Source organism: Desmodus rotundus, chromosome 1, assembly GCF_022682495.2.
Source record: "Desmodus rotundus isolate HL8 chromosome 1, HLdesRot8A.1, whole genome shotgun sequence".
Classification (NCBI taxonomy): domain Eukaryota; kingdom Metazoa; phylum Chordata; class Mammalia; order Chiroptera; family Phyllostomidae; genus Desmodus; species Desmodus rotundus.
Window position 1 is genome coordinate 138,292,166 of NC_071387.1, and position 15,848 is coordinate 138,308,013.

Here is a 15,848-nt window from a genome sequence, read left to right on the forward strand (position 1 = left end):
TTCGATAAACAAGACTTGGTATGACACCAGAACGTAGAAATTTGTTCTGTGTTCACTCAGTAAACTGAAGTCAGTTCACGAATCTCTCATAATTCTCATTTAATTAGGTTATCATCACAAAGATTAACTAAGGGTGACAGAAATAATAAGGTGCATTGACTCCTACGGAAGAAGATCTTCCAAGTTTTGCGTAACGTGTGCGGGCCTCTGGTTGTGCCTATCCACTACTGTCTCCTCACGTACTTCAATTCTCCCTCTTCTACTATTACACCCTTTAGAAATGGTTTCATCCTGAATGTGGGATCTTCATCTTTACGTCTATGCAGGGAAGCTGAGACAGTCAGACAATAAAGAGATGGTTCTACCCAATGCTGTCAAAAAGTTATGAGGGCAAAGGCACATAGCTGCCCTCTGAACTCCCCTCGCTCCCAATCACAGGAAAGACTTACGGTCTTTATCGTCTGCTTCCACACACAACCTTCAGGCTGCCATTGTTTTGTCTTCTCTCTTCTGCATAGCAGCTCGCGTGGACAAGGAGGGAAATGATCCCTAACCCTCCATACAAAACAGCAACAGCAGCAAAACTCCCAGTAGTCCCTGATTTACGTTATTTCTCCAAGCTTAATGATAGAGATTCAAATTACAATGTTTAACAATACTTGAGCAGAAAGGTTCACATAAGTTAAAGTACTTACTCAAAGCTACACAGCAAGTAGCACACCTGGATCTCAGACCTAGGTCTGTGTGACCTGGGTTTACCAAGGGGTATTCTTCAACCACAATATAAACCTGCAGCAACCTCTTAGAGAACTATTTTACTTAATATTAAGGAAGTTTCAGCACTGTTTGGTGTTCAAGGAAAGTTATGATATAGAGAACTCAAATTCCTTATGAATTTTGAAGCCAAAATAACAGATTTTGAGGACAGGTTTCCCTGTGCTGTGTCACCAGATGGCCCAGGAGGATGTCCTTCTTTTCTCTAGTCTATTTTATTTTGCTAGGGAGGAGTACCTCAAAGGAAGAGTTTACAAAGCCTGTATCAGAAGATCTTTAATCCATTCAACTCTGAAATCCTAAAGCTTACAACGTATTTTTTTTCCAAGTGACACAGAGCAGTAGACTAGTTCATTAAAAAGATTTCCATAGAGTGCTTCTGATTATAGTAGTAATAGAGGGCCCAAAGTCCCATCCACTAAGCCTCCCCTGATCCCCTCTAATGGTCCCAAAGAACAGAACCCTTGTCTCCCTGTGTCAGTTTGAGGATCACAGACAGAGGCTATTGCTAGTGTAGCCTTGAACTGATGACACACTGCAATTTGCTCATGAGCAGCTCACACACTCCCCCTCACCTTCCTTCTCCACACCTATTATCCTATTTTTCCTATCGGAAACTATGAAGCAATGCGCAGTCATATATTTTGCAAAGCAGTTTTTAAGAACATATTTTGGTGTGGAAGAGGAACTGCCTGTAATTTGCCAGCCGGTTGCCACCCATTAACTGAACCCAAAATAAAAATGAACATTAAATGACAGGCTTGCGAGATTTCAGCAAGGTAACATTCTGATTTCTGGCTCCCTGTCCTTCTCGTGCACATTTGTCACAGCTCATTTGATAGTATGAAGGAATAAGCCTCCTTGACACTGCTGTCTCATTTGTCTTTTCATCATGACAAATTGTTGCTGATTTTTAAAGCAGAGCAGTATCTCCAAAGCATGTGTCCTGCCCCTCCTAAAGCGAGCTAAGCACTGTCATTTGCCTCATTAGTGTCCTTTGTGCTCAGCAAACCAAAGTGGGCAGATGCTGGTTGATAAGCCACCATCGGGATAATGCTCCTGTTCATAGTCACTGGTCAATTGTTGAGAACCGTGTCCTCAGGTAGGCCTGCTGGCCCCAAAGACAGAAGCGTCATCCACGTCCCGCCAAGTGGCGGACCTGTGGCACCTCTGCAGGTTCAGCAGACAGATGGCCGTGGCAGCAGCACAACATTTCAAGGCTGCTCTTCAGGGACTAGCATGGTGACCCTGAGTCCAACTGAAAGGACAGTTTTTAAAAAGTGCTCCTCTGTCTTCTGTGTCCTTGGACTGAGACGGTGATGATAGAGATGGACACATGCCATGAAGAAAGGCATAGTGAGACGCCAAATATCTAAGTAGATACCAAAGCTGAGGACGTACTTGGAGGTAACACTCAATGAGTTCCCTTTGTTAACTGAAAATATTGTACACCCTGGGCTTCATAGTATAAACCCCACACTGTTGCCTAGCTCCAGGCATGCACTTCAGAAATAATCTGAATGCCCTGAATTTTTGAAATGACTTCTCTTATCAGTGATGTATACATAGTTTTTAAGGTAGCACATGATAGTTTGACTTGCATAGATTGAAACAGGCAGACTTGGCAGTGATTAAAAGATAGAAGACACATGAACATATAAAATAACTATAAATAAATAGGTAGTAATGCAACACCAAGTAATCAATACTGTAAAAAAATAATCTGCCCTGGCCGAGTGGCTCAGTTGCTTGGAACATTGTCCTATAAACTAAAAGGCTGCAGGTTCAAACCCCAGTTGGGGCAGGTACAAGAGGCAACCAATCAGTGTTTGTCTCCTATACTGATGTTTCTCTCATTCATCCTCTCTCTTTAAAAATCAATTAAAAAACATATCCTCAGATGAGGCTTATAAAAAAATTAATAATAAATAATCTCCTTGTAAATATTTACTTTTTTTTTTTATTGTTGTACAGTTACAGTTGTCCCCATTTCCCATTTTTCCCCGATTACTCTCCCCTGCCCTACCCACCCCCCACTTCCTACATTCAGTCCTCCTCCCTCCGCCCCATGTTCACTCTTGTAAAGACTTGAAACTCAGTGGTGAGTGTCCCTTAGCATTTCCCAATACATAGGATTGTGCGGGGCGGAGCCAGTGCCCGGAGAATGAATGAGTAACTCCGTTTGGCCCAGAGTTGCTTTGATGGGAATTCTTGGTTGTTTTTGTCTGGTTTGGCTTGGGTAATACGCGTGTTGTGTTGTGGAGGGTTTTGCTTTTTTTTTTTCTGTCCTGTTGTGGAGAATTAGCATATAGGCTCCCTCTCCCCGCGGACTCTAACGTGTGCTTCTCGTTTGCGCAGCACTTTGACATGCCTCATGACATTGCTGCCTCTGAAGATGGGACTGTGTACGTGGGAGACGCTCACACCAACACTGTGTGGAAGTTCACCTCAACTGAAAGTAGGGTTTTTACAAGATCACACTGCATATTTCCCCCTCCATCTTATTACTCAAAAACATGTGAATGAATGCATTTTCTTCCCTTTTAATTGATAGAGTGGGAAATCAAGGTATAATGGTAATTGTCAAAAGACCTGTTGGGTATTTATTTCCAGAAATAATTTTTTTAAGTGGAGAGAAACTTTGTTTGCTGCCAGTTATTCCCTTGTTTCCACAGATATTCCACAGGAAATTCTTGATGCCTGACATAATGTCTGTTATCCTGAAAGCCAATCTTAATTCCAGCTCAGTTCCAGAGGGAGGGAGAGGGCTTTGGCAAGCAGAGGGGTGGACTGGTTTCCACACAGGCATCGCTTCCCCAGTGACTCTCCAGCTCTCCGTAGCTGCCGAGCACCTACGAATGCCAGCATCTGTGTCAGACACATGTTATTTCAAATGCAGGCACCCTGCATCTTTCCTTCAGGCTGCAGCTTACTCAAAATTCCCAGCTGCTGTATTTTTATATAACTCATAAGTACATATGGGGACAGAGGGTTTCCCTCTCAGGACCAAGCCAGGTAGTATGGAGGTTTTCTAATTGCAATTTGGACATTTTTTCTAACTCTTAAAAAGTATACTAACCCAGCATCTGATATAGGACTACAAAATGTAAACTTTATAAATTTAAGAGTACTGTATGCTTAGCAAGCCACAAACCTCAATGTCCAGAAATGCTTTTAAAACATCGAAGAGTCCAAACAATAGGGATTGAGAGGAATTGAGAATGATAAATTTGCAGTATCAGAAGCTGCAACAAGCAGTTTTAGAGAAGTGATAAGGACTTGTGGGCTTGATGAAGATAAGAAATGCTAACTAAAATGAGGAAAAATGCAAATTATAAGAAGGAAAAAAATACAAGTTATAACAAAGAAATCAGATACTATACACATCTTGGACCCCAAGTAGATTTGGTAACTGCTGTCGTTAGCATTATCCTTTGAGTAACTGTTGCTGTTTTCGTGACGAAGACCCAGTTAGGTCGAGTGCACAGAGCTGCACATGGACCCCTTGCATGGACCCATCCCCCTTGCAAGTGTGGCTCTCCCACCACCTGCCTCCTCAAAGAGAAGCCAGAAGGTGTGGGCAGACAGGAAAGCAAAGAGAGATGGATAATTCCCAATTGTGTGACTAAACCCAAGTTTTTCAGAATACAAAATGAATAAAAACCTTTCAAGGTGGAAAAGACTTCCCAAAACCCAGCTAGTAGCTTCATCTTGCAGATAAGAATGGGATACTTGAACTCGTAGGCTCTTTATTCCACCCTGGTGGTTGGTCCTCTGCAGAGATGCACATCTGAGTCACCTGGGGAGGATTGTCAGCGTACATGTGGCCAGACCCCGCTTGAGACCAACAGAGAGAAGAGGAATGGTAATGTGTGTATTTTGGAAAAGCTTCCCAAGTGGTTTTGATACAGCCCCTGATTGAGAAGCATTGCAATACAGCTTTCACCTGCGAAAATTGAAATCTCTCTGCATAGTCCAAAAGTAACCAAATAATAAATCAGGAAAGTACTACCTTTGGAAGTGTGATTGTCATCAAAGGTTAAGCAAGTGTCTTGTGTATTTGCATTCTAGTATTTAACTAGTCAAACCCATTTATGTCATCTAGAAGACTGGTAATCAAATATGATAGAACTAGTTATCTCTAAGATGTCCACATGAAAACAGAACTACTAGGTATTTCAGAAATAAAACAGTATTGTGAACTCCATAAGGAAAATCTCATTTTAAATATGAAGACCTTAGAAATATTATTTCAGCTTTTCCTAGATTTTATCCAGGATTCATGGACATGGCACGTAATTAGTGATTTGTATTAAACTCTTTTCTAATCTGGTAATGAATATGATTAATTAAGTAAATAATTTCTACTGAGTAAAATTAATATCAAATTAAGTTTTCAAATGTTCTTTTTGGGGATTCTGATTCCCTGTGCCTTTCCTGTTCTGTGTTACAGAAATGGAGCATCGGTCGGTTAAAAAGGCTGGCATTGAGGTCCAGGAAATCAAAGGTTGGTCAGAGTCCTCATGGCTGTGAGACCCAAGGCTACTGTGTTGAATTATTTTATAGCTCTTGATTGCACTTAAAAATCATCAAGCTAAAAATACCTGGTAAATTATCAATAACTTCTGCTGTGCACTGAGCCTTTAAAGCTACCCGTTGCCACTGCTTTTCCTGATAAATGCAGTAGTAATAATGATCTCAAAGTCACTGATTTCTGCTGATGAAAAGTGATTGGGGATGTAAGAAATCTATAATGAATTGGCTAGAAACATTCAGCAAGGAAAAGCAAATAAATTAGTAACTTTTATGAGTACGTTAACCTCAAGCAAGCAGAAAAATACTGTTCAGCGTACTGGAAAAGGTCTTTTCCTAATGGTCTCTAATCTAAAAGAGTGACAAAGGCCTTTGGTGAGTTAATACTATAAGGTCCTGAAAAGATTAGCTGCTCCCCAAGCTCCTATCTTAACACCATTCAGCGCCCAACATATACTGGGGGCTGTCAACGTGTAAGCCACTATCACAGGTTTAAGGCAAATGAAACTGTGCCTGAATTCCAGAGACTTCCAGCCTATAAGGAGTGCGTATGTGTGTACATATATATAAACAAGTATATTATTGGGAATAGGTGGATGAGATCAAGCTACTGGTAAGCAACCACGTGGTTCATCTGGAATTCCTGTCAAATTATTTTCTCTCTTGCTTAGGGCCAGTTTATAGTTATACATTTTCTGCTATCTGCAGGGTTTTGTCATCATTATATATACTTACTAGAGATGCTCCTAATGTTTGAGTAGCAAAGTGATTCCATTATTAGTTGCTTTACAAATGATTCACTTAGATATTCAGACTTAACCCTAGTCTTACTTGTTTTCCTTTCTCATGAAAGCAGGTGGAAAAGAGATGAAAAGAAGCAAGAACCAAGAGGGAGTTTAGGGAGTTTATGTAGGCAGATAAGAAAATATAGCCGGCTCAAGGTTGAAAGGGGTAAGATAATATTATAAAATAAATAAGTAGCAATTACTTGTAGCAAATTATAAGTAGCAAATCTCTACAAATTTGATTTGTAGAGATTTCTACCCATGTGACATTACTGAGTGGAATTCATACCACACTCATATAACGAAGAAGTTCCTGATCCCCTATTTTTTATCATCATATATAGAATTATTGATAATTTCTCTTTGCTCTGGAATAAAGATTTTGGGAAAGATGATTAATAATAATTATCATTTATGGAGCACAATGGGCTCTAGAGAATTATCAAGTTGAATCCTTACACCACCCATGTGGTAATTGCCATTAACCCAATTCACATATGAGGAAATGAGGATAAGAATTAATACTATGATAATAAGTGGTAAAGTTGGCTTTTAACCAAAGTCCGTTTTGTGCCAAAGCCTGTGTGCTCTTAACTACTATTACTATACTGCTGAGAAGAGAGTATACCATAAATTCTTTACCATAAATTCTTCCAAGAACTATAGGATGGAGAGGGTTGTAGATTACTCTGAATTATCTGGGATTTCAAAGTGGCCTCAAACCATTTCTGTTAAAATAGATCCCAACATAAAATTCTAGATTGTATTGGTTGGCCTGCTGAGAAGAGCCAACCACACTGACCTCATGTTGGCTGGCGAATGAGGGATGAACAGTGCTCTCCCATAGTCCCTTTTGTCTCTCCTCAGTGCACACCACTGAGCCCATTTGATTGAAAATCCTTGCGGCCTATGGCAGAATGCAGCAGTTCGAATAGCAAATTTTATTGAAATGCCTTCTCATGATGGTCACATTTAATAGTTAGGAATACCCAAACTCAGATGAAGTTGTTCTATTCCTTTCTGAACCCATCTGACTCTCATTAAAACTCTGTCTTTTAAGATTACGTTCTTATTTTAAAAAGAAGCTAGCCCTGGCTAATGTGGCTCAGCTGGTTGGGACATTGTCCTGTAAACCATAAGGTCCCCGGTTTGATTCCCAGTCAGGGCACATGCCCAGGTTGCAGGTTTGGTCCCCAGTTGGGGTGGGAAAGGCAACTGATTGATGTTTCTCTCTCACATTGATGTTTCTCTCCATCTCTCTTCCTCCCTTCCCCTCTCTATAAAATCAATAAGCATGTCCTTGGGTGAAGATTAAAAAAAAAAAAAAGAAGAACATAACTCATGCTGGATCTCCAGAGTTTGGCCTTTACCAAAATCTAGAAGCTTAATTTAAACCACCCCTTAAAGAAAAGAGAGACAAACACCATCTCAGATTTAATAGCCCTTTACATACACAACATTGTAAATTTCAAAATTTGAATAACCTTTGATTATACTCACCCCAGCTGTGAATGGCAGTGTTTCAGAACCAGTGTTGCGTTCTCAGGGAATTGCAGGGATAAAAGAATTTGTGATGATAAGAAACCTAGGAAAAGAATTTAAATTTCCATATAAAGTTACCAGGGATAAAACAGATATGCCAGTATTCCACCAAAAGTACAGCCTTCGCCCCTCCTCCACCTCACAATAAAAGATGATGACGCTCAAAGTACCGGAGAGGGTATGGAAATCGAGGGTTTCTAACGTGCAACGTGTGCATCTTAGCAAGCTCATCACATCATTCTCAGCACACTTCCCATGACTGCTAGACTGTCGCCTACGTTATCCATAATGGAGCCCAGTCCCAGCTCTGCCTTATAAAAGAAACTAGATATGAGCTGGTACAGCCATCGTCTTAGGCATAGGTAAACGTACTTAATGACAAGTAGAAAACACTAGGTAATTTCTCTGGTTATACTCACTTTCGAATAGAAATAACCTTTTGCTTTGGCTGGCGTGGCTCAGTGGATTGAGTGCCAGCCTGTGAACCGAAGGGTCACTGGTTCAATTCCCAATCAGGGCACATGCCTGGGTTATGGGCCAGATCCCCAGTAGGGGGCATGCAAGAGACAACCACACATTGATGTTTCTCTCCCTGTCTTTCTCCCTCTCTTCACCTCTCTAAATATAAATAAATAAAATCTTAAAAAGTAAAAATTAAAAAAACCTTTCTTCCAAGACAGCAAGTTCTTAATTGCCAATCTATATCTTTGGCCTTTGTTTTTAAAATCCTATTGTCTATTTTTTGTTATTCTCCTGCTTAAATATAGAATAAGCTTAAATATTAGCAACTCATATACCATTTCTAGAGTAATAAAGAAAAAGACAAAACAGTGGTTAGAAAGAGTAAGAGTCACATTTCTATTCCTCATGGAAACTGAGACTTAGGTTAAATTGAGCCATCTAGATTTATGAACCAATCCCTTTCCTTCTCTCCCACTGAAGTTTCAGGAGCCACTCCATTTGACTAAAGAGGAGAAATAATGGTCTCTGTTTAACCATAGTACAGGGAAGAAAGTGAGGACTATGACAAGCCATCTGTAAGATGGTGATAATAATACAGCCTACACATAAGTTTGGTGTCATGATTAAATGAGAACAATGTCCAGTGTAGCTTTAAGTCCTCAATAGGTATCATGGAGACTGTGAAGGAGGCTGGCTCAGAACATTGAAGCAAAAAGCTGGGGCCTGCAATTTGTGTATATCATAAATTGTATTTACAATGTCTTAAGTAATTTAAGAAATGCTTCCCTGGAAAAGTATCCAGCAAGCTACTAAGCTGTTTCTACATATATTAAACTTTTTAAGAATTTGTCTCCTTATTTAATTTTAGAGAGGGGGAAGAGAGGGAAAAAGAGAAGGAGAAAAACATCAGTGTGTGAGAGGTACATCAGTCCGTTGCCTTTCACACACACCCAACTGGGGACCTGGCCTGCAACCCAGGCATGTGCCTTGACTGGGAATTGGACCAGCGACCCTTTGGTTTGCAGGATGGCACTGAATCCACTGAGCCATACCAGCCAGGGCCATATATTAAATTTTAACCAAAGATTTTCTTGACAAAGTTAAACCACCTATCCCTGTGGTTTTGTCAAAATTTCTATGAGGCCATATGATTCACTCTGTATCATAGGGTAGAAAGGCACCCCAAGAAATTGAGGTTCCAGAAACTGTGAGCATTTTGGCAAACATGGTTGTGTTTTCTAGACATTGCACAATAGGGTTTTGATACCAACACATATCTGTACTTCTTCAGGGCAAGAATGTCTCAAAGCCCAAGTCATTTCCTTTTTTTTTTTTATTAAGTAATTTATTTTGGATGTGTATCAGATTTTGAATCCAGAGCTCTTAACTTTTACAGACTATATAGGTCAGAATATAAAAACAAAAATACGACACACTTACTCTTTAGCATAAGAAGGTGAGAATAACGTTAGGGGGCCAGTGCACACTGGTTTTCCAGGCAAGTTCAGGCGCGTTCAGAGTGGTACGGCCGTAGACTGCACTGGATTTTCCAATGCCCTATTCAAATTATTATTGCTCCACAACTACTCCAAGGTTTGGTTGCCTAAAAATTAATTTAATATGTTCATGGATTTAAGTGGTCAGGAATTTGGATAGATCATAGTAGGAATGTCAAGTCATTTTCAAGTCAATAGTTATTAAGATCCTGCATCAGGTTATGTAGTTTTATTGTATCAATTTCCCAAATAGTACTTTAGGTCTGATAGCTACCTGATACCTGCCAGTATCACAGAATAGTTATATAAGTTATTTTCATCAATAACAAAAGGATGTACAGTGCATCTGTGTGCATTTACCATTTGCTGGGAGCTATAGGAAAGAAACTGAAAAGGACACTTCCCAGTTTGTAATCCTAGAATTAGAGTGTGCAGCTATGCATATGATGTACAGATAATTCATTGCACATGAAAGAGATTCACAAACTAAAGATATGGGAAACAAATACTTATTAAACAGCTTCTTTATGGTAACATTTACATGCAGCAGTTTTGTAAAGGAGATTTGTCATATCACAGTTTTACAGATGAGGTTACTAAAGCCCAGATTATTTAAGTAACTTGCCCAAAGTTACACAGCTACACAGGTACCTGGGATTGGAGGCCAGATTCACTTCCCTTCAGCCTGCACATTAATTCTGTCCTCTACACCATGCTGCTGGCTAATTTAATCTTTGAAAAAAAATGCAAAAGGAGGATATAGGTTTTGTGGAATTATGGCTAAGAGGAAATAAAACATAGAGCCAAAGGAAACCAATTTAAAGGTAAAAAACCATTCAGTAGCAATTATTAATCATAGCACGTGCTGCCAGGTTTTTCAGTAAAGACATTGAAACATGAACCCAATGTGCATTGGACTCAACAAGGTCTTTGTGAGCCGTTGTCGATTTGCCTGGGGCCTGGGGGAGGGTTTTGGAGTCTTTGAATCCGTTGAACACTGTGAACTCTTCTTTCCCTGAAGAATCCGAGGCAGTTGTTGAAACCAAAATGGAGAACAAACCCGCCTCCTCAGATTTGCAGAAGATGCAAGAGAAACAGAAACTGATCAAAGAGCCAGACTCCGGAGTGCCCGTTGTTCTCATTACAACCCTTCTGGTTATTCCGGTGGTTGTCCTGCTGGCCATTGCCATATTTATTCGGTGGAAAAAGTCAAGGGCCTTTGGAGGCAAGTAAAATGAGTCCCTTGAACTTGGAACCTTTTGTGTGTGTTCTCTGCCTTATTTGATGTTACTGTCTATGTTCCAAATACTGTCTATAGTTAGTATCACAGTAGAAAATATATCTGGGGCCTCAGGAATTTGGATAGTTAGGTTAAAATATAACTTTTAACATTGCCTTTTAGCAACTGGCTTAAGCCTAATTAATATCTCCATACTGTATAGATAAGCACAGTCAGGGTAAATTAGCTGAAGGGTCAGGAAGGAGGAGCTCCCTGCTGGTAGAAACAGGCCCAGTCCTCAAAATATCGGGGTCAGTTCCTTGGGAGTTGTATTTCTCCCCACTCGCCGATCCTGGCTCTAACTCTTAGCTCCTTGACCTTGGGCAAGTTACTTAATTTCTCTAAGCCACAAGTTTCCTCATTTGTAAAGTAGGGATAAAAGACTCACTCAAGTTATGTAAGGATAAATGAAATATTGTACATAAATTTATCTCAGTATGTGGTACCTAGTGTTTATTATTACAGAATAATCATTGGTAATAAAGTAATAAACACCATAAGAAGCCAAAAAAGGTACTCGTGTTAAACCTCAGCTTTCTCAGGAAACCACCTATTTCTATAACAAGCCATTTGGTAGTTTTTAAATAGTCATAAATTAGGCCCTCGGCCTTTCCTGACCATGCAAGGCAGGGTCCAAAACTGGAGTCAGTAATCTATCAAATCATTATCATAGTTCAGAACCCAGGAGCTGAGTTCCCTTTAGGACGTGCAAACAAATAATTCCACCTGTGATTCTCACCTCTCAGGAGTATTCCCTTGGCTGGGCCCCCATATCCTAGGGCAAGAATCTACAGCTACGTCTGGAAGGAATCCATGGGCCAGGGTAGGAGGCAGCATTTGATCAAGAAACAGCATCTGATTCTATCTCAGGCCAAGATAGCCATGGCAGGACTTCAGTGCCCGTGGCACAGCCCTGACACAGAAAAGGACACAGAAACAAAAACAAGAGGATTCAATTTAATAGGATCTGAAAGAGAGTTTTCCTAGGACTTTCTTTTGCTTTACACCTGCAATCAATAAAGCTCTGCACAAATACACTTAACTCTTCCTCCAGAACACTTCTGTTGAGCCTCCGCTATGGGTAGGGAACTTGGTAAGCAGGGGCAAAGTAAAAAAAAGACAAAAACTCAGTCATTGTTTTCATGGAGTTAGATGGTAGCTTCAAACAACAAGAATCTTGTATGTTTACTGGTTTACTGATGTATCTCCAGGACAAATAACAGGTCCTGGCATGAGGGGCTCAATAAATAATTGCTGGAAGAATGACTAAAGAAATAAATGGAGCTCACAGAAGAGATGACACATAAAAAAGAGATGGCACATGTTACGGGTAATGGAGGGTGGTAAGTGCAGTGATAACTACTTACCAGGAGTATCAGGAACACGAGGGGACCGGGGACAGGTAGCAGAGCAAGAGAGTCGGTAAGCAACCTACACTGGACAAAGGAACAGCTGTGGAGTCAAGAAAGTCTGGCCTCTCCTGTTTGCTGTTGAGCCCAGGCGGCATGGCACCCTTACAGAATGCCGAGTCCACACGAGTGTGTTGGGAAGGCAGAGACCCAGGTTGAACCATAGGAACGTACTATTATGCAATCACATTTTATTTAGAAAAATGGTAGTTTTATATGTTACAATCTGGCACATTTAATTCTAAAAGGAAATCAGCCTCATACTTTTTCAACATTTGTTCTTGATCTTATCTAATCAATGAGGGGTTTTAGTAACCCTCACAAAGGACTTCCATTTATTCAGCACACTGTATTGTGTGTTAGCTCCACATCAGACACCATAGTAGGCTCAGGAGGGAGAAAAACCAACTAAGGGCTGTTGAGACCTTCATAGAATTTATAGTCCTATGTGTTGGCTTTCTAACAGTCTTAACTAGGTTCTTCTTCCCTTCTTTCCTATTTCCCTCCCAGCCCACTCTACTGCCTCTCCTTTGTTATCTGCCTGCTAGCTTTCTCCATAATGCTGCCTCCCTTCTTGGTTAGACTTCATAGAGAATCCCAAGCCTTGCTTCCCTGACACAGCTCTTCAGAAGGCTGGAAGCCAGGGCAGAGAGTGCAGGGAGATGCCCAGCAATGGGAAAAATGAAGTCCAGCTGCAGTTCTGCCTCCCCATAAGGAAAGAAAATTGATCTTTCATGGAGATGGGAGCCCCATGGGGGACATTTGAGTCACCTTGTGCAATTGAAAATACTCAGGGTTTCGGGTCCTTTGCCTTCACGTAAGTCACACAAAGGGGAAATGATGTGCGTGGATCCCAAGCTTTCTCAAACAGAGCATTACTGTTCTTCATAGAAAGACTACAGCCTAAGGCAAAGATTTCTAAATTGTAATAATGAAAACTTCCCAAATTTTACAAATTACTGGTGATTTAGTTTTGTCCTAATGAAAATAAGTAATGTTTATTGAGCAATTATTGTATACTTAGCAGGCACTGTTCTGTATACATTATAGGCAGCGTCCCTCTGAATTTTACAGATAGGCAGAGACTGTCATTGCTCCCCCTTTCTCAGAGGAGAAAACTGAAGCTCAGAGTAGTTGATTGAGATTGCATGGCCTGGAAGAGACACAGGCGGGATTCAAACCCAGCTGTGGCCCTTATGTGCGTCACAATGATATATTACTTTTTTTTCTTGGAACTGAATGCAGACCAGAGCCAGACCTTGTTAATCATTTATGAATTCCTGAATTTGAAATGAAAGTTGAGCCCATGGATTGAGGAGGATGATCGGGACTCATTTTGAAATGTGCCATCTTTTTCTAGCAGATTCTGAACGCAAACTCGAGGCAAGTTCAGGAAGAGTGCTGGGAAAATTTAGAGGTATGCCTCTGACCTTTGAGAATCCTTCACATTTGGTTCCAAGTCACCACGCTCATGTCTTTTAAAGAGCAAGGAGATCATTTGCATCTTCTCTCCCAAATTTAAACCCTGTGTGCAGCATAGCACCTCCCAGCACTAATGCAGAATGTAAACTGTAAACTAAACTGAAGCGTGTGGCTCTGGCGGCAAATTTCCTAGCTTCACTTTCCACCTTGCCATTCTGTATTTCCCGTTCTCTTCCCCTGCCTTTCGTCTGACTCCATTTGTCTTCAGTGAGTTTTCTGTCACTCCTGTCAGCATGTCGGTGCTTGTCATTATGAAGGTGACCATTCCATAAAGTCACTGAAATGAAGAGCTGCCCTGTGGGTGCCAGTTCCCCCAGAGCCTGGAAAAGCAGGAGGTGAAAAGTGAATCTGAAATAATCCTGCAGGAACACGTAATCCTGGGGAACTTTGTATTTCCTTATGTATTCCAATACACGTGTGCAGTGGTACCTTTCTGACTCTGTCGGATCAGCATCTCCGTATGTCATTCTTTTTCGTTCATCCCCATCTTCCAACTTTGTTTACCATTTAAGAAGTTACAAAAAACAGAGAATCATTTGTGTAAACTTCATCTCGATTCTATGTTCATTGTTTCCTCCAGGAAAGGGAAGTGGAGGCTTAAACCTCGGAAATTTCTTTGCAAGCCATAAAGGCTACAGTCGAAAAGGGTTTGACCGCCTGAGCACGGAGGGAAGTGACCACGAGAAAGATGAGGATGACGGCAGTGAGTCGGAGGAGGAGTATTCTGCACCACTGCCCACCCCCTCACTTTCCGCCTCTCGAAAACCGGGCGTCGATTAGATGGATGAAATGTATCCAGAATGCCAGATTCCTTTCTCTTTAGCACGTTTAGAGTTTTGTGTATTTAATTGTAAGCTGTACTAGTCTGCGTGGGACTGTACACCTTTTATTTACTTCATTTTTGTTTAGTTGGCTTCTGTTTCCACTTGAAAAGGTTCCTAAAAGTTCACAACAGTGCCATTGTCTATATATGAACATAGAATAGAGAAACAGCCCTGATCTTCCATTACACTAGTAATTTGTGATGGAAGGTTTGCTCATTTACATTTTTGAGACCCTTTTGTAGATGTAAATAACGCCATTCTCTGCTTGAACACAGTATTTTCCCATTAGTGCTTCCATTGCCAATGTCTTTCTTTGGTGCCTTTCCTGTTCAGCGTTCTCAGCCTGATGACGAAGCTGCTAAATCTCCTTCTATTTTTTTAAAATCACTAGCATTATATTGCAACAAGGGAAAGAAAAAAAGTCTCTATTTAAATTCTTTTTTTTTAATTTTCTTCTTCAGTTGGTGTGTTTTTGGGATGTCTTATTTTTAGATGGTTACACTGTTAGAACACTATTTTCAGAATCTGAATGTAATTTGTGTAATAAAGTGTTTTCAGAGCATCAGTTGTCAGAGTATATTTTGCAATTTCTGCATATTTCAGGGTTTTATATACAAATTTTGTATAAATTACACAAACCACAGATACAGTGAAACTTACTCAATGTCTTCAACCAGTAGAAATGTTGTATTAAAATTAAAAAGATATTTTGTTATGTATCCAATATAAATTAAAAACCAGCCTAAGAGTTTACATACTTGTGTAAAACCAGGCCCTCTTTCAAAATTCAAAGAGAGTTTTTGCCTGTTTATCAATCAGAAGGTAAACATTTTAATAAAACACGACTGGAGCTAAGAGGAAAACTATGTCTCAAATTACATAGGCAAATGAATTAATCTGCGTAGGTTACTAATAGTTTTCTTTTTTAAAGAATAAACTTAAACCTTCTTTTTCATATTCCAGCAATGCAATTTAGTAAGATGGTAATTTTTACTTTTAGAAGAGACTCTAGAACTCTTTAATCCAGGTATTGTAGTAGTTGGGATGCTAGTGGTTTAATTGAATAGACTAATTGTGGAAACAGTGCAGGCTATTTTGCTAAAAATATAATGTCTTTCAGCTATGTTATATAGAAAATCTAACTTAACATACACTTATTTTCCTTCATAATTGATACCAAAGAGGATCTGATTAAAAGAATTGTCACTTCTATGTTTACTTCACCTTATTAAAAATGGTTTTGCTCTTATTTTTTATTTATT

General features: G+C 40.0%; 1 protein-coding gene across 19 annotated transcripts in view; it reads left to right on the forward strand.

Moving 5' to 3' along the window:
• PAM (peptidylglycine alpha-amidating monooxygenase) overlaps window positions 1–15,835 on the forward strand; it is a 283,208-nt gene extending 267,373 nt beyond the window's left edge. For 9 of the 19 annotated variants that reach the window (XM_053911135.2, XM_053911114.2, XM_053911113.2 and 6 more), the window contains 5 exons: window positions 3,133–3,232; window positions 5,228–5,281; window positions 10,614–10,817; window positions 13,641–13,697; window positions 14,343–15,835. In XM_053911135.2, the coding sequence (XP_053767110.1) occupies window positions 3,133–3,232; window positions 5,228–5,281; window positions 10,614–10,817; window positions 13,641–13,697; window positions 14,343–14,542 (615 nt within the window). In that variant the 3' untranslated portion in view covers window positions 14,543–15,835. The remainder of the gene's footprint in view (window positions 1–3,132; window positions 3,233–5,227; window positions 5,282–10,613; window positions 10,818–13,640; window positions 13,698–14,342) is intronic. The other 10 variants (XM_053911146.1, XM_053911165.1, XM_053911152.2 and 7 more) reach the window with 5 other exon arrangements.
• Window positions 15,836–15,848: the final 13 nt, after the last annotated feature.